This window comes from Gorilla gorilla, chromosome 11 (genome assembly GCF_029281585.2).
Source record: "Gorilla gorilla gorilla isolate KB3781 chromosome 11, NHGRI_mGorGor1-v2.1_pri, whole genome shotgun sequence".
NCBI classification, from domain to species: Eukaryota; Metazoa; Chordata; class Mammalia; order Primates; family Hominidae; genus Gorilla; species Gorilla gorilla.
Genome location: NC_073235.2, coordinates 108,898,989 through 108,923,941, shown reverse-complemented (window position 1 = coordinate 108,923,941; position 24,953 = coordinate 108,898,989). Strand labels below are relative to the sequence as shown.

General features: G+C 37.1%; 1 protein-coding gene across 11 annotated transcripts in view; it reads right to left on the bottom strand.

Moving 5' to 3' along the window:
• ZDBF2 (zinc finger DBF-type containing 2) overlaps positions 1-24,953 on the bottom strand; it is a 39,931-nt gene that overhangs the window by 10,462 nt on the left and 4,516 nt on the right. For 5 of the 11 annotated variants that reach the window (XM_055380404.2, XM_031008714.3, XM_019022809.4 and 2 more), the window contains exons 2-5: positions 24,379-24,431; positions 23,380-23,423; positions 22,067-22,175; positions 6,635-6,762 (exon numbers count right to left, since the gene is read on the bottom strand). In XM_055380404.2, coding sequence (XP_055236379.1) covers positions 6,635-6,762; positions 22,067-22,126 — 188 coding nt within the window. In that variant the 5' untranslated portion in view covers positions 22,127-22,175; positions 23,380-23,423; positions 24,379-24,431. Of the gene's footprint in view, positions 1-6,634; positions 6,763-11,868; positions 11,975-22,066; positions 22,176-23,270; positions 23,348-23,379; positions 23,424-24,378; positions 24,432-24,953 lie in introns of those variants that run through there. The other 6 variants (XM_055380405.2, XM_055380406.2, XM_063695131.1 and 3 more) reach the window with 5 other exon arrangements.

The window sequence follows — 24,953 nt, the reverse complement described above, 5'->3', positions numbered from 1 at the left end:
TAAATAGCAAATGACTAGAATCAACCTGAATACTCAGTAACTGGGTATTGGTTAAATAATTAATGGTATTTAATGGAATACAATGTGGTTTTTAAAAATAATAAAGCAGCTCTATATATACAAATAAAAACCAATTACTATAAACATTGTTAGTGAAAAGCAAGGGTACACAGAAAGCTACCATTTATGTAAAATAGAAGGGAAAAGAATAATGCACTTAGAATATCTGGAGAATGGCACATACAACTGTAGAAGTCTAGAGGTGTCAAGTGTTACCTCTAGGGAAGTGATTACAGGATGGCAGCAATTTAAGAAGACTTACTTTTGAACGTGCACTGTGAATTATGTCTATGTATATGTATTTCCCATTCAAAATTTAAATTCCATTATTTTTAAAAAGACCCAAAACTTTCATATCTAAAATCAGTCTATGAATCTCTTCTACCAGTATCAAGACAACATGTTTGACCAAAGCATTTCAGGGACTGTTCTTTCATGTACATAAAACCAACTGACCTAATGATATTGCCATGGCCTGAATTCTTAAAGTCGGGCAAACATTCATTCACGTAACAACCATCTACTAAGGACTTACTACTGCATTACAGACACTATGCTAGGTACTAAGGCAAATTCAAAAAAAGTTAAGCTGCCTTTTAAAGACCATTCAAGCAGCTGCAGAAGGCAGACACATAAAAAATAATAACAATTCAAAGAGATAAGTATCATCACATCTAGACCTGTTTAAGAAAAAAAAAAAAAGATTAAACTGTCATAGCCAAGAGGGACCTAAAGAGACACTACAAGTTAATGTAATGTGGTATCCTGGATGTGATTCTGAAACAGAAAAAGTAGTAAAACTAAGGAAATCTTAGTTTAAGAAAACTTAGTTTAAGTAGAAACTAAGAAGTCTGAATAAACCACGGACTTTACTAATATCAGTTCATTACTTGTAACAAATATATCACATTAATGTTAATAATAGAGAAATTGGGTAAGAGAGTATTATAGGCACACTCTGTACTATTTCCTCATTGTTTCCATTAATCTAAAACTGTTTGTTTATAAAAATAGCCTATAACAATTAAAAATAAACACCTAAAAATTTATTGAATTTTTCCAATTTGAGATGTCATTTGTCTAAGAGAACATGCATACATGTGTCAGCCATATGCAATTTCATTTTAGCCTAAGTATTACTGTTACTATCCCATATAAATTTATTACCTTAATATTAATTTTGAATTTAGAAAATAAAGTTAACCCTGCATCAAAAGTATTGTGATGCAGCAAAAAACAATTCTAATTTTTCATACTTCTCAACAATGACATTGCAGTGCAACAACCACTTCACTCTAGTTTTTCAGAACCCTAAACTATCTTCGTCTTAAGGACTATCACAACATTCTCAAAATAAAACCAATTGTGCAATATGTAGCTAAGAAAAGAAAGAAAAGGGAAAAAAGAAAAGAAGGTATAATCATAAAATCATACGGCTGGTAAAATCCCAAGAAGGTCATGAACTGCTATCTGGATGCTTTGATCTGCATCTGTATTTGTGTGTGTATAATATGTTTAACAATTAAATCATAATCCACATTTAACTCATCATTTGTAACTACACAACAACAAAAAAAGCTCTCTAAAAATCTAACCATTAAAGATTAAAAACCACTCTTTTGGCCAGGCGTGGTGGTTCACGCCTGTAATCCCCCCACTTTGGAAGACTCAAGTGAGAGGATCACTTGAGGCCAAGAGTTTGAGACGAGACCAGCCTTGGCAACATAATGAGATCCTGTTTCTACAAATATTTAAAAAATAAGCCAGGCATGGTGGTACATGCCTATAGTCCCAGATACTCGAGAGGCTGAAGCAGGAGGATCACTTGAGCCCAGGACTTTGAGACTACAGTGAGCTATAATCACACCCTGCACTCCAGCCTGGGCCACAGAGTGAGACCTACAAACGAACAAAAAACAGCTAAACTCTTGAGCTAAAAAGAAAAACTCTTGAGCTAAAAAAAAAAAAACATTTTTTAAATTATCTAAAAGAAATAAAAACTATGAGATATGGCCAAAATAAAAACGTCATATTTTTAAATACTTCCATTAAGAAAAGAATTCATAAATACAACTGGGCACCCAATTTAAGACGAAAAAAATAACAATCAAATTGCCCCCATAAAAACGTAGACGAAATATACGAAGAAAAGGAAAAAATTAATGAAGATGAAACAAAAATAAAGCAAGAACTGATTTTCAGGAAAGCTAAAATAGAAAAATCTACAATGTCTAAACAAGGGGGAAACAGAAAGGAAATGTTTTAAAATCATAAATCCTATAAGTTAGAAAGTTTATACATATATAATAAAATAATGTACTATTGGCATGGGATTTTTTTTAAATCAAGGAAACAAAATGGTACTCAAAATGAGATATACATACACACATATACACAAATACAAGAACTCGGGTTATGACACAGGTGGTGACATTTTATATCAGCAAGGATAATTAGAGATACAAGAAGTCCTGCCTCATACCACATATAAAAACAAACTCCAAGATGGTTATAAATATTTAAAAGAAAAAACAAAGGCATGAAGAAAAAGGCATAAAAGAAGCCATAAAGAAAAATTCTCCTTACATCTGATTAAATCAAAAATTTTAATTTCTGTATAATAAAGAATAACATATACAGTTAAAAGACAAACAATTGGGTTCTGAAAAAAATCTGTAACACATTTAAAATACAAAGGATATTACTCATACTCATATATTTCTTACAAAGCCAAAATATACAAATAACTCCATAGAAAAATGGGCAAAGTATATTAACAAACATATCATAGAATAAAATATGGCCAATCAGTATACAAAAAAGTTCTACCTGAAAATAGATAATATGGGATTATCAGTATGTATATCTACACATTTTTGGCCTATTAGGTTGGGAGGGAAAAAAGAAGCTGATAATCCCAGTGTTAGCAACAGTGACAGGAAATGAGCATTCTCTTATGCTGCTGGTGTGAGTATAAATTGGTATAGCCTTCTAGGAAGTGTCTAGCAAGGACTTCAAATGTCCATACACAATTTGAGCAACAAAATAAATAATAAATAGTAACAAATTAAAACCCATAGAATAAAGGAAATATCCATGAGTCTATAATGATATAAATAAGTATTAAATACTTGAATAAGTGAAAGAACAAGTAAAGATCTCCTTTATGGTAGAATTTTGATCAAAGAATCATTAATGGTTGCATAAAATAAGTGGGCAAAAGTAAGATAAGAAACAAGGTATTTACATAGTCTCAAAGTTCTTCCCCATACGATCCTTATTAATTAGGAAAAACAGTAACTTCACAGTGGAGTAACTTGGCAGACAGTAGTACCTTAATCAAGTGGCTCAAGCTAACATCACCCAAAATGATACGGCAACATTATGTGTCTCCTGATGCTACACACTGAGAAGGGCACATCGATTCTAAGATATTCACGCCCAAAATGCATAACCGAAGTTTAATCATAAGAAAATATCAGGCAGACACAAATTGAAGGCTATCCTATAAATTAACTGGCCAGTACTCTATAAATAAAGTATCATGGTCTTAAAAAACAAAGAAAAACTGAGGAACTATTTAAGATAAAGGAAAACTAAGGAGATGTTAACAACGAAATGCAATGTGTGATTGTGGACTGGTTCCTGGTCCAAGAAATGGACATGAGTTAAGACAACCAACAAAATTTAAACAAGGTCTATAGACTAGCTGTTAGTATGGTATCAATGTAATTTCTTGGTTTTTGGTTTTTGTGTTTTTAAAACTGGCTCCCTCTGAGCAGGGTTCAGGGAGTTTTTTGCTTTGGGTTTGTTTGTTTGTTTGTTTTGAGACCAAGTTTCGCTCTTGTTGCCCAGGCTGGAGTGCAATGGCACAATCTCAGCTCACCACAACCTCCACTTCCCGGGTTCAAGCGATTCTCCTGCCTCAGCCTCCTGAGTAGCTGGGATTACAGGCATGCACCACCATGCCCGGCTAATTTTTTGTATTTTTAGTAAAGGCAGGGTTTCTCCATGTTGGTCAGGCTGGTCTCAAACTCCCGACCTCAGGTGATCCGCCCGCCTCGGCCTCCCAAAGTGGTAGGATTACAGGCGTGAGCCACTGCGCCCAGCTTGGGGCTTGTTTTTTTTTTAGAGGCCAAGACAGGCCTCACTATGTTGCCCAGGCTGGATGCACCTATTCACGGGCCGGGGGGAGGTCAAAGTACACTGCAGCCTCCAACTCCTGTAGTCAAGTGATCCTCCTACTGCATTTGTAGTTTCCTAGTTTTTATCATTGTACTGTGGTTTTTTAAAATCTTTTTTTAAGAAGGAGTCTAGCTCTGTCACCCAGGCTGGAGTGCAGTTCAAGGAATTCTTCTGCCTCAGCCTCCCGAGTAGCTGGGACTACGGGTGTGTGCCAACATGCCTAGCTAATTTTTGTATTTTTAGTAGAGACAGGGGTTTCACCATGTTGGCCAGGCTGGTCTTGAACTCCTGACCTCAAGCCATCAGCCCACCTTGGCCTCCCAAAGTGCTGGGATTACAGGCATGAGCCACCACACCTGGCCCTCTGTGGTTATTTTGGATTTAATATTTAGAAAGCCAGGGGAAGGTGATTCAAGAATTTCTTGTACCAGTTTTACAACATTTTTGTTAGCCTGAAATTATTCCAGAAAGGAAAGATAAAAAATAAAAATAAAAAATTTTTAAGGTACATAAACTCTGACCCAGAACTTCAAATTCTAGCAAGCTATACCATAGAAATAGTTGCATGTGGCCGGGCGTGGTGGCTCACGCCTGTAATCCCAGCACTTTGGGAGGGCGAGGCAGGCAGATTACCTGAGGTCAGGAGTTCGAGACCAGCCTCGCCAACATGGTGAAACCCTGTCTCTACTAAAAATACAAAAATTAGCCAGGCATGGTGGCATATGCCTGTAATCCCAGCCACTCGAGAGGCTGAGGCAGGAGAATTGCTTGAGCCCGGGAGATGGAGGTTGCAGTGAGCCAAGATTGTGCCATAGCACTACAGCCTGGCCAACAGACCGAGACTCTGTCTCAAAACAAAAAGAAAAAAAAAAATTCATGTAAAAACATGTTTGCTGAAGCACTGCTTATGAGAGTTATACATTGGAGCTGGGCACGGTGACTCATTCCTGTAATCCCAGTACTTTGGGAAGCCAAGGCGGGCAGATCACCTGGGGTCAGGAGTTCAAGACCAGCCTGGCCAACATGGCAAAACCCAGTCTCTACTAAATATACAAAAAAATTAGCCAGGCGTGGTGATGGGTGCCTGTAATCCCAGCTACTTGGGAGGCTAAGGCAGGGAGAATTGCTTGAACCAGGGAGGTGGGGGTTGCAGTGAGTTGAGATCATGTCACTGCAGTCCGGCCTGGGTGACACAGCAAGACTCCGTCTCAAAAAAAAAACAAAAACAAAAACAAAAAAAAAAACCTGGAAATTTATACTGACCCCAGGATAGGCTAATTCTATCTTCTCACCAGCTAAGAAACCATCTTGTTTTCCTCTAACTTTTCCCCATTAAAATATTTTTGCCATTTCTAAGGTCTATGTTAGTGATTTGCAAGGCAAAGAAATTTATCCCTTTTTCTCCTAACTGGTGTACATCTCAGTTAATTCTGCACAGATGTGCTAATGATCTATTTTTACCTTATCTCGTACAGCGGGAGCTACAAACATACTATAATATTTAATCTGATTTTCTACCAATGTTTTTCTTTAACAGAGGGCATTAACTCTTAAATGTTATCAAAATAATTACTTTTATTAAAAACAACTAAAACAAATGGATACAAGAAAAGCTATCAAAATACAGACAGATTATTTAAAAACCCAATTCTTTTTGCTACCTCTTTTCCTCAGAATTAGCAAAGAGTTCTATTAACGTGGATTTGACTCAGTTTTGACTTGATTGTCCTTACTCTGCTATTGTCACCAGTTTTTCTGTTGCTAACCTTTTAAAAACCATTTTGCCAGGTGCGGTGGCTCACGCCTGTAATCTCAGCACTTTGGGAGGCCAAGGCGGGTGGATCACCTGAGGTCGGGAATTCGAGACCAGCCTGACCAACATGGCGAAACCTCAACTCTAATAAAAATACAAAAAATTAGCGAGGCGTGGTGGCACATGCCTGTAATCCCAGCTACTTGGGAGGCTGAGGCAGGAGAATTGCTTGAACCTGGGTGGTGGAGGTTGCAGTGAGCTGAGATCGTGCCATTGCTCTCTACCCTGGGCAACAAGAGCGAAACTCCATCTCAAAAACAAACAAACAAAAAAAACTATTTCTTCCTCCTTTTCCCCCTGCTTAATCCTATAACATACTTATAAAACATCTTAATGATATATAATTATTAGCCTAAGACTTTTATTTAGAAAAAAACATAGTGTAGTCCATATCTTCTGTAGTGAAATTTCTTACTTCAGCTAAGAAAAATTTTAAATTGCAAATGAAAGTTACTAAAATTTTACTTTATATTCCTAGACTCAAAGATTCACTTAAAGTATTGATTGGGACATGAACACAAACACCTACTGTAACATATAACTACGTATAAATATTATTCCAATCAACTACTTTACCTGCTCTCTTGACAATGATATGGGTGGTGCTGCAGTACATCCTGTAAGAAACGTTCCATCAAACTACTGGTACATATTTGACGTCTACTCTGTCTGGTCAAACTCCTGTGCTGAGCACTGAACAAATGCTATAAAGAAAAAAGAAATGGAATATTTTTAAATGGACAGTATTCAGTAGTGAGAGTTCGACAAAATGGATTCATTTCTATACTCTTGGTAAAATTATGAATTGAAAGCTTTTCTATAAAGCAATTCTGAAATTTGCATCTAAAAACCATAAAACTACTTTCCCTTAGGTAAAATAATGAGATTTCCCTAAGTACAGCCTAAGGAAATAGTCTTAAACGTAAATGATTCATGCAAAAAAGATGCCATTATCATAGCATAACAAAAAACTGGAAACCTCCTAAGTTTGTAACAGTAAAAGACTTCAATTATAATAGGCTCTAAGACGTAATACTATGCAGCTATCTAAAATAATACAAAGAATTTTAAGTAACGTGGGAAACGTTACATATTAAAAAAAAATGAGTGTGGTTGTGTGGCCAAGTGGTCTAAGGCGCTGGATTTAGAAAATTTTTAATAACATGGGGAAACGTTACATATTAAGAAAAAATGAGTGTGGTGTGGCCGAGCAGTCTATGGCGCTGGATTTAGAAAAAAATGAGGAATGCAAAAACCACACGTATGGTTTCATGTCAAACTACAGTTTAAAAACATACAGACAAGTAAATGGAAGAAATTACAGTAGTCCCCTATTATCCGCAGGGAATTTGTTCCAAGACCCCCAGTGGATGCCTGAAACGGTGGATAGTACCAAACCTATATATGTTTTTCCTTACGTACCTATGATAAAGATTAATTTATAAACTACACACAGTAAGGGATTAATGACAATAACTGATAATGAAATAAAACAATTATAACAATATACTGTAATAAAAGTAAAATAACGGTTACTTGAACACAAGCACTGTGATATCCAACAGTTGATCTAATAACCAAGACAGCTACTGAGTGACTAATGGGCAGACAGCAGGAATATGCTGGACAAATGGATGATTCATGTCCTGAGTGGGACAATGAGTGACAGCAAAGGATTTCATCAAGCTACTCAGAATAACATGCAATTTATTTGCCTATTTATTTCTGGAATTTTCCATTTAATATTTTCGAGCCACATTTGGCTGTAATTGAAACCAACCACAGATAAGGGGGGACTAGTGTACACCAAACCTTACTAGTACAGATATCAGTGTGGTGCAGTTATGGGTAATTTTTCAATTTTTCTTATAAATTCTTATATTTTTCAATGAGTAAATGTTTTTTAAAATGAAAATCTGTTAAGAGAGAGAACAGGGTTGGATTATTGTATTAAAAGAGGTCAAAGATTGACAAAAAAGGCATCTTTATTTTCTTTCAGAAATTAAAAATCCCAACTTAAACACAAAATTAAAATAAATACACGGAATTTTTCAGCCTTGTAACTCTCTCTACAGTTAGAAAGATTCTTTCTTTACTAATATTATTTAGTGGAGTAGCAAGCAGAATGGGAAAATGTCTACCTATGGAGCACCTATGATGTACGAAACACAGTGCTATTCCATTTACACAGTAATCTTCATTGACTTTTCACTGAGTAAGAATATCGTCCCCATTTAGCACGAAAAGACTAAGGCACAAAAAATTAGAGTAAACTGGGCTGGGTGCAGTGGCTCAGGCCTGTAATCCCAGCATTTTGGGAGGCTACAGTGGGCAGATCACCTGAGGTCAGGAGTTTAAGACCAGCCTGGCCAACAAGGTGAAACCCTGTCTCTACTAAAAAATAAAAAAATAAAAATTACCCAGGCATGGTGGTGCTGCGCGCCTGTAGTCCTAGCTACTTGGGAGGCTGAGGCAGGAGAATTGCTTGAACCCTGGAGGCGGAGGTTGCAGTAAGCCGAGACTGCATCACTGCACTCCAACCTGGGTGACAGAGTGAGGCTCTGTCTCAAAAAAAAAAAAAGAAAAGAAAAGAAAAAAAAAGAATTAGAGTAAACGCCCAAAGTTTTATAATGAGCAAACAGCAAGGCCAGGATTTGAATCTAACTCTGAAGCTTATCCTCTTTCATTGTATTATGCTAGCAAATGGCATATTTCTAACATGTTATTTATAATTTAATAGTGCATTTTAATTTAACAATACTTAGAAAAGATATTTTAAAATATCACGGTAAAGGTGTTAAAGAACTTAAATCAGGTTGCTAGCTCCTGACCACTGTTACAACTCTTGGAATTATTTTCTTCCATGTTGACTTCAGAGGTCCATGCTAGTGCTCCTAGCCCCAGGAACAATCTAAATTATGATGCTTTCAAAATCCTGCTACGAAACTCTCCACTGTCCAGGACCCATCACCAGAGTTAGACTGCCTGGTGATTAAAGGGGACAAATGCACAAGGAAACAAATAAATATTCAGTTAAAATTCAACGTTACTGAATAAAGAATATGTGGTACATATACATCATGGAATACTACACAGCCATAAAAAATGAGATCATGTCATTTGCAGCAACATGGATACAGCTGGAGGCCATCATCCTAAGCAAATTTACACAGGAACAGAAAACCAAATACCACATCTTCTCACTTTTAAGTGGGAGCTAAACATTAGGTACATGTGGACATAAAGATGGGAATAAAAGGCACTGGGAGACACTGGGTCAGGAGAGACAGGGCAGGGGGAAAGGGCTCGAAAAACTACCTATCAGGTACTATGCTCACTACCTGGGTGATGGGATCATTTGTACCCCAAACCTCAGCATCACACAACATACCCACGTAACAAGCCTGGACATGTGTCCCCCCGAATCTAAAATAAAAGTTGAAATTACAAAAATAAATACTAAAATCCAACCTTGTCCTCTCTCTGCCAAGGCAAAAAGAAAAAAGCAATGTGAATAGAAAACTTCATTTACATCCTATAAGGTATCAGTTCCTTTAGATTTTTTGAATTGATGTATAACATAAAGTACACAAATCATATGCATACAGCTCAATCAACTATCACAAAGTAGACACATCCTTACCATCTATCCATAAAAAGTTGACAAGCATCCAGAAATCCCTGTAATGCCCCATCCCAATCCCTTCCCTTTTCCCCAAAAGTAACTATTACCTAACTTTTAATACTATAGTTTTGAAATTTTCTGAAACGTATATAAATGGAGTCATATAATATATATGCTATTGCATTCAGCTTATTTTACTCAATATTATATATGTGATATTCATCCATATTGGCTGAATCTGTTCATTTTCTTTTCTGCATATTTCATTGTATGAATATGCCATATCTTATTCATTCTACTCTTGATGGACATTTGTGTTGTTTCTAGCTTTTGGCTATTACTAATAATACTATGAAGAACCTTCTTGTATGTGTCTTTTGGTGCCAATGTGCATGCATTTTTGTTGAGTGCATTATTAGGAGTGAAACTTCTGAGTCATAAAATTTGCATATGTTCAGCTTTAGTACTCCCTACCGACCAGTCTTCCAAAGTGGCTGTACAAATTTATATTCCCTACCAGCAGTATTCCTATCTCCTTATCAACACTTGCTATTGTCAGTCTCTTTAATTTTAGCTATTGTAAGGATGTTTATTGTTATATCACTGTGGCCTTAATCTGTAATTTTTGCAATAGCTTTTCATATTTACTAGCCATCTGGATATCCTCTTTTACGTTGGGTCTGTTCAAGTCTCTCTGTTTTTCAAATGGATGTTCTGTCTCTTCCTTATGGACTTGTAGAAATTCGTTATTCAGGACACCAGTTCTTTGCTCAATTATATGTGTTTCGAGTACCATCTTCCTCTCTGCAGCTTCTTTTCACTTTCTTAATCATCTTCCATTGTTTAACTTTATTGCAGTCCAGTTTTATCTTTTTTTCTTTGTCAGTGCTTTTTGTGGCCAGAAATCTCTCTTTACCATCAAAGTCATAGAGATTTTCTCCTGTTTCTAGAAGCTTTACTATTTTGGCTACAACATTTACATCTATACTCTACTTCTAACTGATTTTTATATGCAGGGTGATTCGGCAATAAAGTTTCATTTTCCTCTCCGTATGAATATTCAATTGACCCAGTATCATTTATTGAAGAAAGTCCTGTCCTCACTGCTGTGCAGCACCTTTGTCACAAATCAGACATCCATAAATGTGTCTGTTTCTGGAATTCCTGGTTTTTTTCCATGGTCTTTCTAACTCTGCAGCAAGACTGCACTATTTTAAAGACTAAAGACTAAAGTTTCATAAGTTTTAGTATCTGATAGAGGACATCTTTTCACTTTGTTCTTAAGATTATCCTAGTTCTTCTGAGCCTTTTACTTTCCCACATTTATTTTTGGAATTGGCTTTTCATTAAAAAAATACTTCTCTGAGATTTTGATTGAAATTACATTGGATAAATATAACAATCTAGGCAGAATTGACTTGTTTACAATATTGATTCTTCAATCCATGAACATGAAAATTTCTTTCAAGGTTTATAGTTTCTAGTTTAAAGATTTTACATTTTCTTATGTTTATTCCCTAGATTTTGATGTTCTTTGATGCTATTGTAAATGATTTTTTATCTCATTTTCTGCATGGTATCTGTATATAAAAATACACTTTCTTTTTACATTAGTGTAACAACCTTTTAAAATCACTTATTGATTCTAATGGTTTATCTAGATATCTTTTTAGTTTTTATGTCCACCATCATGTTGTGTATAAATAATAGTTTCATTTCTTCTTATCCAATCTTTATCATTTTTATTTTTCTTTCCTTATTTCTTTGACTAGGACCTCTGACAAAATACTGAATACAGTTGTAATTCAAGCATCAAACCTATTTTCACTTAATGTATTATTGATAGAGTTGTATTTAACTTTTTCAATCTGTTACTCTCGCCTATACAATTATCCCTTTTCCTCTCCTTTCTTGTCTTCTTGTGGACTACGTTTCATCATTCCAATTTTTCCCTTTCTGTTAACTCTGTAGTTAGTTACAGACTTTTCCTAGTCTATTTTGGTAAGAGATTACAATGAGCAACCCTGAACTGTCAACATCTAAAATTACTTGTTACTTTTATTCTCTTTATAAACAATGCAAAGTCCTTAAAAATTAACATCATTTACTCCCCTCCCAATTTATATGCCATTGTTGTTCATCCCACAAGACAGTATTCACTTAGATTGATTGCCTACATATTTACCTTTCCACTGTTCTTCATTACTTCCTGTATCTCTGAGCTTCCATCGGGAATCATTTTCCTTCTGCCTGAAGAACTCCTTTTTAGTTTTTCCTTTAGTGAGAGTCTGCTGGTGACAAATTCCCTTAATTTTTATTTCCTGAAAATAGTTTTATTTCACCTTCCTTATTAAAAGATATACGTATTGAGTAGAGAATTCTAGGTGGCAGTTGTTTTCTTTCTTTTGGCTTCCATTGTTTCTGTTAAATACTTCACTAGATATGGGCCCCATATTACTTCACTGCTTTTACAGTTCTCCAAAGCCTTGAAATACAAGGCTACAAACATTCTCAACAAAATATTATTAATAGCAAACCAAATCCAGCAACATATAAAAAGGATTATACACCATGACCAAGTGGGATTTATCCCACAGATGCAAAATAAGTTTAACATCTGAAAACCAATCAATCTAACTGCTATAGGTTGAACTACATCCCCCCAAAATTCACATGTTAAGGTTCTAACCCCTAATATTTGGAGACAGGGCTTTTAGGAGGTAATTTAGGTTAAATGAAGTCCTAACAGTAGCGACATCTTCAATAGGATTGGCGGCCTTATAAAATAGGAAGAGAAATCGCCATCTCCCTCTGCTACAGGAGGACACAGTGAGAAGGGCTGTTAGGTATTGGTCTGTGGCCTGCTAGGAACTGGGCCACAGAGCAGGTGAGGGGCAGGCAAGCAAGCGTTTCCACCTGAGCTTCACCTCCTGTCAGATCAGTGGAGGCATTAGATCCTCATAGGAGCGTAAACTCTATTGTGAACTGTGCATGCAAGGGATCTAGGTTGCATGCTCCTTTTGAGAATCTAATGCCTGATGATCTGAGGTGGAACAGTTAAATCCCAAAACCACCCCTCCACCCCATCTGTGGAAAAATTGTCTTCCACGAAACCAGTCCCTGGTGCCAAAAAGGTTGAGGACTGCTGATTTAAGCTACCTAGTCTATGGTATTTTATTATGGCAGCCTGAGCTGACGAATACTGTAATATATTACATTAATAGACTAAAGGAAAAAAACACATACATCTAATAGTTGCAGAAAAGCATTTGACAAAAAGCCTATACCCTTTCATGATTAAACACTTAGCAAATTAGGCTAAAACCCACAACTAACATCAAACTTAATGATGAAAGACTGACAGTTTTCTCCCAAGATCCAAAAAGAAACAAGGATATCCATTCTCACTACTTTAACACTCATCATACTAGAAATTCTAGCAAGAGCAATTAGGCAAGAAAAAGAAATAATGGCATCCAGATTGGGGAAAAAAGTAGTAAAACTATTTGGAGAGGACATAATCTAGTACATAGAAAATCCTAAGGAATCTACAAAAAAATTATTAGCATTAATAAACAAGGTCAGCAAGGTTGTATGATACAAGATCAATATTTAAAAATCTATTGAAGCTCTCCATACACTCGCAATAAACAATCCAAAATGAACTTAAGAAAACAATTCCATTTACAATAGCATCAAAAAGAATAAAATGCTTAGGAATAAATTTAGCATAAGAAGTGTGAAACTTGCACATTGAAAATTACAAAACACCACTGAAAGATTTTAAAGCTCTGCGTAAATGGAAATACATACCTCTATTCATGGATTGGAAGACTTAATATTAAGATGTACATTCCCCATGAATGTATCTACAGATTCAACACAATCCCTATCAGAATTCCAGCTGCTTTTCTGCAGAAACTAACAAAGTGATCTTTAAATTCACATGGAAATACAAGGAACCAAGAATAGCCAAAACAATCTTGAAAAAGAGGAACAAAGTTGGAGGACTCAAATGTCCTGATTCCAAATTTTGCTACAAAGCTACAGTAATCAAGACTATGTGGTGCTGGCATCAGAGAAGATATATAGATAAATAAAATGGAACTGAAAGTCTAGAAGTAAACCTTATATTTATGGTCAACTGATTTTCAACAAGGATGTCAAGGCAATTGAATGCGGAAAGGATAGTCTTCAACAAATGGTGCTGATACTACTGTATATCACATGCAAAAGAATAAACTTGGAAAAAGATGGCCAGCACAATGAACAAACAACTATATTTTAACAAAAACAACTGAAGAAGGGCAATGGAGTGCATCAGAGGAGAAACAGAAACCAGGGTGAGCATAGAACTCAGAATGGCAACACAGAGAGCAGAAGGGAATGCCAGGCCTCCACCACCCCATTCCCAACTGGGATCAGCTGGGAACCAGGAAGAACTTCTCTCTATAGCAAGGAGGCAAGCAAGAGGATCCCAACAACCAACCCCCATTAACACCTTGGACACCTACAGACCTCACCCCTGCAGTCCCCACAGGGACAAAGACCAGCTGAGGGAGCCGTCTGGGGTCTACACCGCTGTGTTCCCCTGAGAGAAGAAGCCAATACTGTGCCCTGACCCCTGTGGCCCATGTGGCTACACCATCTCGCAAGTGGAACTATGGCTGAAACGTGTTTTGCTCCAGCGGCAAGTAGCCATGGCTCCCTTTTATCCCTGAGGCTAAGCCACTGCTGAATCATCCCAGCCCGGTGGCCTCACATCCCCAGGCCAAGCTACAAACAGTGGTTAAACCCTTCCTCATAGAACCAAGAAGAAGTGAAGCCACTTCACCCACCTCTCCTCTCACCCCATCAGGCTGGAGCTGAAGTGGTACCCTGCCTCCCAGAAAAATAGTACCTCGGCGGCTCAAAGAAGTCATGCGTCCCCAGTGCCTAGGTTGAAGTAGCATCCTGAATTGCAGGAAACTGCCTTACATATTCAGAGTACTCACACACCCCAATACCTAAGCTGAAGTGGCACCTTGCATCCCAGAGAAATGGCCGCCAGAAACAGTCATGCCACTGTCCCCCAATCCCGCCCAAACCTGAACTGAAGCAGCACATTGACCCCTGGGGAAATAGTGTCCTGGCCAAGCTGAGCAGCTGTGCACCCCAGGGCTGAGTACCTCATGTCCCAGGGAAACAGAGCAGTGGCTAAGCTTAGACACCTCATCCTACTAGCCAAACAACTCTAGTACTCTGCTTTCCTAGACCAGACTAGACCCCTAGAGTCTGAGCTGCTGAGACATTCATTTACCTGGGGAATGGAGTCACTGTTGTACTGTTCCCTGCCCTACCCTGGGTCCAAACAACAGCTGTGTATCTGCTGCTGCTGAGTCCCACCATCCCAGTGTCTAGAGTCACTACTACACAATGCCTCATCCCCTGAGACCTAAGTTGCCACTGAGCTCTGAACTGCAGCCACACCCTGCTCCCCAGGATCAAACCTCCAGAGCAACTATTTTTCCCTGGAGTCAGGTCAGTGCTGTGCCCTGCCCTTCAGGGGTAGAATCTCAGCTACGACCTGACTCCCTGGGCCCCAGCTACTAGGTGGTGCCTAAAAGTTACAGGTCCTGGCTCTGTGGGCAACCTACATCCAACCCCACCAAAGAGCAAATCTGTACCCCAAGATCCAAGTGCAACAATAGGTTCATAAGCCTATGAGCCTAGGACCCTGGTCCCACAACCACTCCAAGCACCTGCAACCGGAACACAGTGCTACTAAAGCTGCTTGCTTACAGGCCACGTCAGACCTAACACCAAGAGGGATCTACTCAGTTAAGTCTCCCCATTGTAATGAAAACAAGAACAGGTGGATCCCAGAAGCCCTTGACATCAAGGACATTCACAGCCTATGCTGCTGCCACTGCCACAAACTTCTACAGTGTAGGCCACTGAAGTGCCCAGAGTTATTGCTGATGGTGAACACAGCTGAAGAAACTGAATGAAGACTATATACCACTGCATCTATCTGGCAACAGAGTAACCACACTCTCCCAACTAGAACATTAAAGCCCAACTGCAGGTAAAAGTTATAAAAGTTATTCAATATGAAAGCCACTCCAGAAAGTATGGAAGAAGTAACTGTTCCACCAGATGCAGAGACATCCATGCAGGGACATAAGAAACATAAAAAAGCAAAGAAATCTAACATCACCAAAGGAACATAACTTCCTCATAAAAATAACCCAATGAAAATAAACTAATTTCTGAAAAAGAATTCAAAATAAAGATCTTAAGGAAACTCAATGAGAGACAAGAAAATATATATAGACAATTCAACAAAATCAGAAAAACCATTCACAATATGAACAAAAATTCAACACAGATAAAAATCATAAAAAAGAACCAAACAGAAATCCTACAGCTAAAGAATTCCATGAACAAAATAAAAAATACAATACAGAGATTCAATAGCAGATTTGATAAAATTGAAGAAAGAAATCTCTGAATTTTTAGATCAGTCATTTGAAATTACCCAGTCAGAGGGAAAAAAAGAAATAATGAAAAAGAGGCGAAAAAAACCTACAAGACTTATGGGACACCACTGAGTGAACAAATATTTGTGTTATAGGAATCCAGATGGGGAAGACAAGAAGAAAGGCATAGAAAACCTATTTAATGAAATAATAGCCAAAAACTTCCCAAGTCTATGGACATCCAGATATGAGAACCTCAAAGAATCCCAAATACATTCAACCCAAAAAGGTCCTCCTTGAGGCACATTATAAACTGTCAAAGGTCAAAGACCAAAGATGGAATCTGAAAAACAGCAAAAGCATCAAGTCACATATAAGGGAATCATCGTTAGACTAACAGCAGATTTCTCTGCAGAAACTTTACAGGCCAGCAAAGAATGGGATGATATATTGAAAGTGCTAAAACTACTCCAACAGCCAAAGAACACTATACCCAGCAAAGCTATCCTTCAGACATGAGAGAAAAATCAAGTCTTTCCCAGAGAAACAAAAACTGAAGGAAATTCATCACCGCTAGGCCAGGCTTACAAGAAATGCTCAAAGGAGTCCTACATCTGGCAAGCAAAAAAGACAATAGTTACTTTCACGAAAACATCCAAAAGTATAAAAACTCACTGGTAGAACAGACATGCAAAGGAGAAAGAGAAAAGACATCCAACCCCACCAAAGAGCAAATCTGTACCCCAAGATCCAGGTGCAACAATAGGTTCATAAGCCTATGAGCCTAGGACCCTGGTCCCACAGCCACTCCAAGCACCTGCAACTGGAACACAGTGCTACTAAAGCTGCTTATAGGCCATGTCAGACCTAACACCAAGAGGGAGCTACTACCTACTTACTACAGAAAACCACCAAACTGCAACGATAAGACAGAAAGAAAAGAATAAAGCACACACAAAACAACCGGAAAGCAATTAACAAAATAACAGAAGCAATTCCTCGCATATCAATAATCATTTTGAATTTAAATGGATTAAATTCCCCACTTAAAAGATACAGTTGGGCTGAATCGATTTGAAAAATCATGACCTAACAATACACTGCCTACAAGAAACTAACTTCACCTGTAAAGACACATATAGATGGCTGGGAACAATGGCATGCACCTGTAGTCCCTGCTACTAACGAGGCTGAGGCAGAAGGATATCTTGAGCACAGAATTCAAGGCCAGCAAGGACAACATGGTAAGACTCCATCTCTTTTTTTTTTTTAAAGACACATATAGACTGAAAGCAAAGGGATGGAAAAAGATATTCCATGCATTGGAAACCAAAAGTGAGGAGGAGTAGCTACATTTATGATAGATAAAACAGACTTTAAGTCAAAAACTGTAAAAAGAGACAAAGAGGGCCATCATATAATGATAAAGGGATCAACTCAGCAAGAAGATAAAACAACTATAAATATATATGTACTCAATACCAGAGCACCTAGATAAATAAAGCAAATACTATTAGACTGGCTGAGGACTTGATTATCACACTCTCAGAATTGGACAGATCATCTAGACAGAAAATCAGCAAAGAAACACTTGATTTAAACTGCATTTTAGACCAAATGGGCCTACCAGATATTTACAGAAGATTTCAACCAACAGCTACAGAATACACATTTGCTTCATCAGCACATGCAACATTTTCCAGGATAGGCCACATATTAGGCCACAAAGAGGTCTCCAAATACAAAATAATTGAAATTATATCAAGTATCTTTTCTGACCACAATAGCATAAACTAGAAATCAGTAACAAGAGGAACTTCTGAAAATGTACAGATATGAAACAAAACAGAAAACCCAGAAATAAATCTATGTATGTGCAGCCAACTGATTTTTGACAAAGGCACCAATACCATAAGTTGGGGGAAAGAACAGCTTCTTTAATAAATGAAGCTGAGAAAACTGGATATCTATATGCAGAAAAGTGAAACTAGACCCCTATCTCTCACCATACACAAAAATCAACTCAAAATGTATTAAAGACATATATGTAAGCCCCAAAACTATGACACTACTAGACGAAAACACAGGGGAAATGCTTTGGGACAGTGGTCTGGGCAAAGATTTTATGGAAAAGACCTCGAAAGGACAGGGAACAAAGCAAAAATAGACAAACTGGATAATATCAAACTGAAGCTTTTGCACAGCAAAGGACAATCAACAGAGTGAAGAGAGACTTCAACAGACTGAAGAATGGGAGAAAATATTTGCAAACCATTCATCCAAAAGATGATTAATACCTGGAATATGGAATACTCAAACAACTCAATGACAACAAAAGGAAATAATCCAACTTAAAAATGGGCAAATAAGCTGAAAAGACATCTCTCAAAAAGTCATATAAATGGCCAACAAGTATATTAAAAAATGTTCAACATCACTAATCATCAAGGAAGTGTAAATCAAAACCACAATGAGATATCATCTCACTTCAATTAGAATAGCTATTATCGAAAAGACAAAAAATAACACACTGGCAAGGATGCAGAGAAGGGAATTCTTACATACTGTTGGTGGGAATACAAATTATTATAGTCATTATGGAAAAGAGTATAAATGTTCTCAAAAACCTAAAAATATATCATATGGTCCAGCAATCCTACTGACTAGGTATTTATCCAAAGGAAAGGAAATCAGTATATCAAGGAGATATCTGCATCCCCATGTTTATTACTACAGCACTGTTCACAATAGCTAAGATATAGAATCAATCTAAGTGTCCATCAACAGATAAAAGAAAAAAGGGGCCAGGCGCAGTGGCTCACGCCTGTAATCCCAACACTTTGGGAGGCTGAGGCAGGTGGATCACCTGAGGTCAGGAGTTCGAGACCAGCCTGGCCAACATGTTGAAACCCCATCTCTACTAAAAATACAAAAATCAGCCAGGTGTGTTGGTGCACTCTTGTATTCCCAGCTACTCGGGAAGCTGAGGCAGGAGAATTGCTTGAACCCAACAGGCGAAGGTTGCAGTGAGCCAAGATCATGCCACTGCACTCCAGCCTAGGCGACAGAGCAAGACTCCATCTCACAAAAAAAAAAAAAAAAAAGGAAATGTGGTATATATACACAGTAGAATACGATTCAGCCATAAAAGAAGAAAATCTTGTCATCAAAGTTGTGCTCGTAAAACTAGAGAATAGAATGCTGATTACTAGAAGCTGGGAAGAAGTCAGGGAAGAGAAATTGGGAGAGGATAATTAATGAGTACAAAATTAAAGCTAGATAGGAGGAATATGTTCTAGTTGTTCTAAAGTCCTATACAACACTGTAGGATGGCTATAGTTAATAATAATTGATTGTAAATTTCCAAACAGTTGAAGAGAGGATTTTAAATGTTTCCAACACAAAGAAATGATAAATGTTTGAGGTGATGAGTATGCTAATTACCAATTTGATTATTACACATTATACACATGTATCAAAATATCACACTGTACCCCATAAATATGTATAATTATAAAAATAATAAAAGTAAACAAATCAATATAAATACATACATACATACATACATCCACTATGGGTAGCACAGGGAGAGCTCTGATGAGCATGAATTTTAACATGATTTCTATGAAATAGATTTAATTTTACAGACTCAAAAAAAGAAGTATAGCCCTATCTCACACCCTATACAAAAATGAACTCAAACAGATAAAAGACCTAAATGTAAGAGTAAACTATAAAACTCTTAGAAGAAAACACAGGCATAAATCTTCCATCCTGAGATTAGGCAACCCTTCTGACACCAAAAAACATAAGCAAAACAGCAAAATTTAAAACTTTTGTGCATCAAAACATAGCATCAAGAAAGTAAAAAGAAGGCCAGTTGTGGTGGCTCACACCTGTAATCCCAAAATTTTCAGGGGCCAAAGCAGGAGAATCACTTGGGCCCAGGAGTTTGAGACCAGCCTGGGAAATACAGTGAGACCCCATCTCTACAAAAAATAAAATATTAGCTGGGTATGGTGGTGCACACCAGTAGTCCCAGGTACTTGGGAGGCTGAGGCAGGAGAACTGCTTGAGCCCAGGAGGCAGAGGCTACAGTGTGCCATGATCGCACTACTGCCCTCCAGCCTGGGCAATAATGCAAGACCCTGTCTCAAAAAAAAAGGAGTAAGTAATAAGACAACCCACAGAATGGAGAAAGTATTTGTAAATCATACGTCTGATAAAGATCAATTATCCAAAATATATAAAGACTTCTACAACTCAACAATAAAAAGACAACACAATTAAAAATAGGAAAAGGATATGAAGAGGCATTCCTCTAAACAAGATATACAAACAGCCAATGAAAAGACACTATATGTCATTAGGGAAATGCAAATCAAAGCCAAAATGAGATACCATCTCACATCCACAAAGATGGCTATAACAACAACAACAACAAAAAAAAAAACAGACAACAACAAGTGCTGACAAGAACGTGGAGAAACTGGAACCCTCATACATTGCTGGTGGTAAGGTACAGCCACTTTGACAAACGGTGAGGCACCCTCTCAAAAAAGTTAAACACAATTACCACATGACCCAACAATTCCACTCTACATGTAAACCTAAGAAAAGTGAAAGCATATGTCCACACAAAAACTTGTACACATATATCCATAGCAGCACTATTCATAACAGTCAAAAAGTAAAAACAACCCAAATATCCATAAATTGCTCAATGAATAAACAAAATGTGATATATCCATGCAATGGAACATTGTCAGCCATAAAAAGGAACGAGGTCGTGATGCATGTTACAGCCTGGATGAACCGTGAAAATATTATGCTACATTAAAGAAGCCAGACACAAAAGGCCACACAACGTTTGATTCCATTTACACGCAATATCCAGAATAAGCAAATCTATACAGACAGGAAATACACTAGCAGTTGCCAGGGGCTGGTGACAGAAGGGAGGAGTGAGTTACTGCTCGGTGCGTACAGGGTTTCCTTTTAGGGTGATTAAAATGTTCTGGAATTAGACAATGGTTGTACCACTTTGTGAACATAATAAAACATCACTGAATTATACACCTTAAAGGGTCAAGTTTATGGTGTATGAGTTATATCACAATAACAAATTTTTAAATCTCCATACCAACTGTTTTTCCCTCAGCAGCCAGAATGAACCTTTTAAAACACAAAGTAGATGATTTAACTCCTATGCTCAAACTTTGAGATGCTCCTCCCATCTCACTTGAAATAAAATTCAAAGTCCTTACCTTAGCCTACAATGTCTTAAAGAATCGACTTCTCCGATTTGGGTAATGGGTATACTAGAAGCCCAATCCCCAGCAGGTATGCAATATACCCATGTAACAAACAAGCCCATATACCCCCTGAATCTAAAATACAGAATTGATTTGTCTGAATTCTTTGCCTATTACTTCTCACCCACCTCCCCACATCCATGCAGCCACCGGCCTCCTGGCTCTTCGTTAGTGTGCCAACCACTCTGTACCCTCCGGGTCTCTGTCTCTTCCCTCTACCTAGAAAATCTTTCCCCAGATAAATGCAAACCTGAGACCCAAACTCCAAATCTCAACTCAATGTCACTTCCTTAAAAAGGCCTTACCTGGCCACCCTACCCCTTCCCTATTTTGTTTTCCTCACAACATTTATCACAATCTCACACATTATGTACTAAATTTATATATTATTTATCTTCTGTCTTACTATACTAGAATATAAGCTTCATGAAAAAAGAGGCTTGATTTTTGTTCATGGTCATATCCCTAGAACCTTAAACAGTGTCTGCCAACTAATAGATTCCCAATATGATCTGTTCAATGAATAAATAAATGAATTTAACAAAATGTAAGAGAAAGTCACAACTAGGTCCTTTGAGATATTATCATATTAATAGAAACCGCTCACCTGTTCCAGGTTATTATACTGCACACGGCAATAACTGCAATATCCTTGTCTTTTCTGCATCTTGAATAAATAACTGAAGTCAGATGGCTACTGTCTTTGAATACTCAAGCTGAAAAACAAAAAGAAAAATGGTAAAAATCATAATTCCTTACTCTTATGAGGAAAATGGCTATGATAATTAGCAGAAAACAGAAATTCACTTCTACTTCTAATAATTAGGAAAATATACAAGGCTGCCATGAGCCACTGAAAAAATAAGTGAACCTGGAGCAGAGACAAGAACTATGTATCTTATGAAAGAGCAGTTTGTTGCCAATATTTGAAGACTAGATGACTAAATATTTAGTTTTTCTAATAACTTATTAGAGATATTAGATATTGATTTAGTAACAAAGAATACAATATTCAATTTGTGAAGACCAATTACTTCTAAGATATTGTTATGGTATATTTACTATACTCTAATGGAGCTCATACCCCATCATGTTTCCATATCAAACCCCAGATTATTTGACAACGTCTCATTCTCTGTTATCATGAGTGTAAAGACACCACATGGCATTTTCTGCTCAGCTCATAGAGAGGCAGATTTTTAAATAATTTATCCAACACAGTTGCTAAAAATCAGAACAACTAATTTAGCCTCTGAAACACACAACACTTTTCTTCTGACAATTATGTAAGCCAGATAAATAGGAGGGATTTTTTTCCTATTACTGTTTAGATTTCTCTACAAATAGTTTTCCAGTTTCCACTCACCTAAAAGTATAATCCTTCAACATTACATACTGCATGGTTCCCAAACCAGGCTGAATACCCAAAATTTTAGTAGAGCTAGGGTGAGCCTAGGATTCAGAATTTTTAAAATTCCCCCAGTAATTTTCATGCCCAACCAATGTATTAACTGACACAATGTACATATAATTTATGATTATTTTAAGTAAAAAATTTAATGCAGTTTATTTGCTGCTTTGTTAAGCTGAAAATAGAATTACAAATAATTTTGTATTTCAATTAATTTAAGCATTCTTATCTGTTGGAAAATACATAACAATCATTCTATAACATGTTATGAGAATTTCTGCAATGGAAAAAATTTAATCATTAAAATCAATAACTGAAAAATGAAATCACAGCCTTAAAACCATAAGATGAGGGGAAAAAAGCTTCATTAAGTCAAAATGCTAGCGTAATATTTACTTACCTACTACTTCTTATTATGAGAAATTGATTTTCTGACTTCTCACATTTATGAGGAAAATTAATCAATTAAACCAGCCTCTGACACAAAAAACATGTAAGACATTACTTACTTAAAATTTGGTCTCTTTTCCACTAATTTACTTCACTTATTAACCTACAGCAATAAAACAGAACAAACTTTTATTTTAAATTGTACTTACACATAAGGCAAATTTCAAGCTGAGAGAACCTAGAGCTTAAATGTAAACTTTGAAAAATCCTAAAATAAACTTTTGGGGGATTGAAAATATAATTAAAACATTCATTGAATAAAGGACAAAAGTAAACCATTAATCTAATATCACATACACACAAAATGTAAATACTTAAATATTTTTGGTCTTTAACCCTATGGCCCTTAACTCCTGTGGCATTATCACCTGCCACTTCCGTCATCTCTAGTGCCATAATGACAGTGAGTTACAATAAACCAGAAGCATGTGTTGGCATTTTTAAAAATTAACATGCCAGGACCCCATCAGAAACTTAGCAAATCAAAATCCCAGTGGTCAAGGGAACCCAGGACATACGTTATGAAGCATATTTAAAATGCTCAAGGCAGCCGGGCATGGTGGCTCATGCCTGTAATCCCAGCACTTTGGGAGGCCGAGGCAGGTGGATTGCCTGAGGTTAGGAGTTCGAGAACAGCCTGGCCAACATGGCAAAAACCTGTCACTACTAAAAATACAAAAACTAGTTGGGTGTGGTGGCAGACGCCTATAGTCCCAGCTACTCGGGAGGCTGAGGCAAGAGAACCGTTTGAACCCAGGAGGTGGAGGCTGCAGCATGCCGAGGTCACACCACTGCACTCCAGCCTGGGCGACAGAGCGAGGCTTTGTCTCGAAAAAATAAAATAAAATAGAATAAAATAAAATGCTCAAGGTGATTCTGCTGTAAGTTGACTCAATAACATAAGTCATTATTTTTTATAAACTAATAAAACATTTATTAAAGGGATCATTTCTTTAGGGTCTGGATTTATATTACTTTGCATGCCTAAATAGGTATTTTTATACAAACTCTGAATTCTCCTAGAACCTGATATGTTTATAAAGTAACAAATTATTTACCTGGAGCAGAAAAGGTCAGGTATTTCATCAGCTGTATTAGTTCTGGCAAGTATCTGTAAATTAAAATAAAATCATTTTTTAAAAGAGGTCCCATAAGTGTCTACCATTGACCAAATAAATACATCCAGATATATTTTGAACGGTGACATGTTTCCAATAATATAAGAAAAAATATTAACTTTGGAGCACAAAGCACTTTACATACTATGACTCACTGAATCTCATACATGACCTCCTAAAGTTCTGGCGCAGTGACTGTGATGGCCCATCTAACCCACCATCAAACACTGCAGGTCTCTAGGTTCCTGGAACAGTAGCTGTAAAAGACTATAAGGCTCAATTGTGCCTCTGGTAAAGTTGAGAACAAAAATGCTGTCAAACCCAAAATTAGCTTCATGAGAAACTTCCCGAGGCTCAGGTACCACGTTAACTTTAATGAAAAATACTGTCAATTCTTTTATCACCTATCTGTATCAATACACTATTAAGCAGAAGCATGTTTTTTATTCCTCCGCATTGTTGTAGGCAAAGTGCTGCTCCTTATCCAGGATCACTGGTTAAGAAAAAATTCCAAC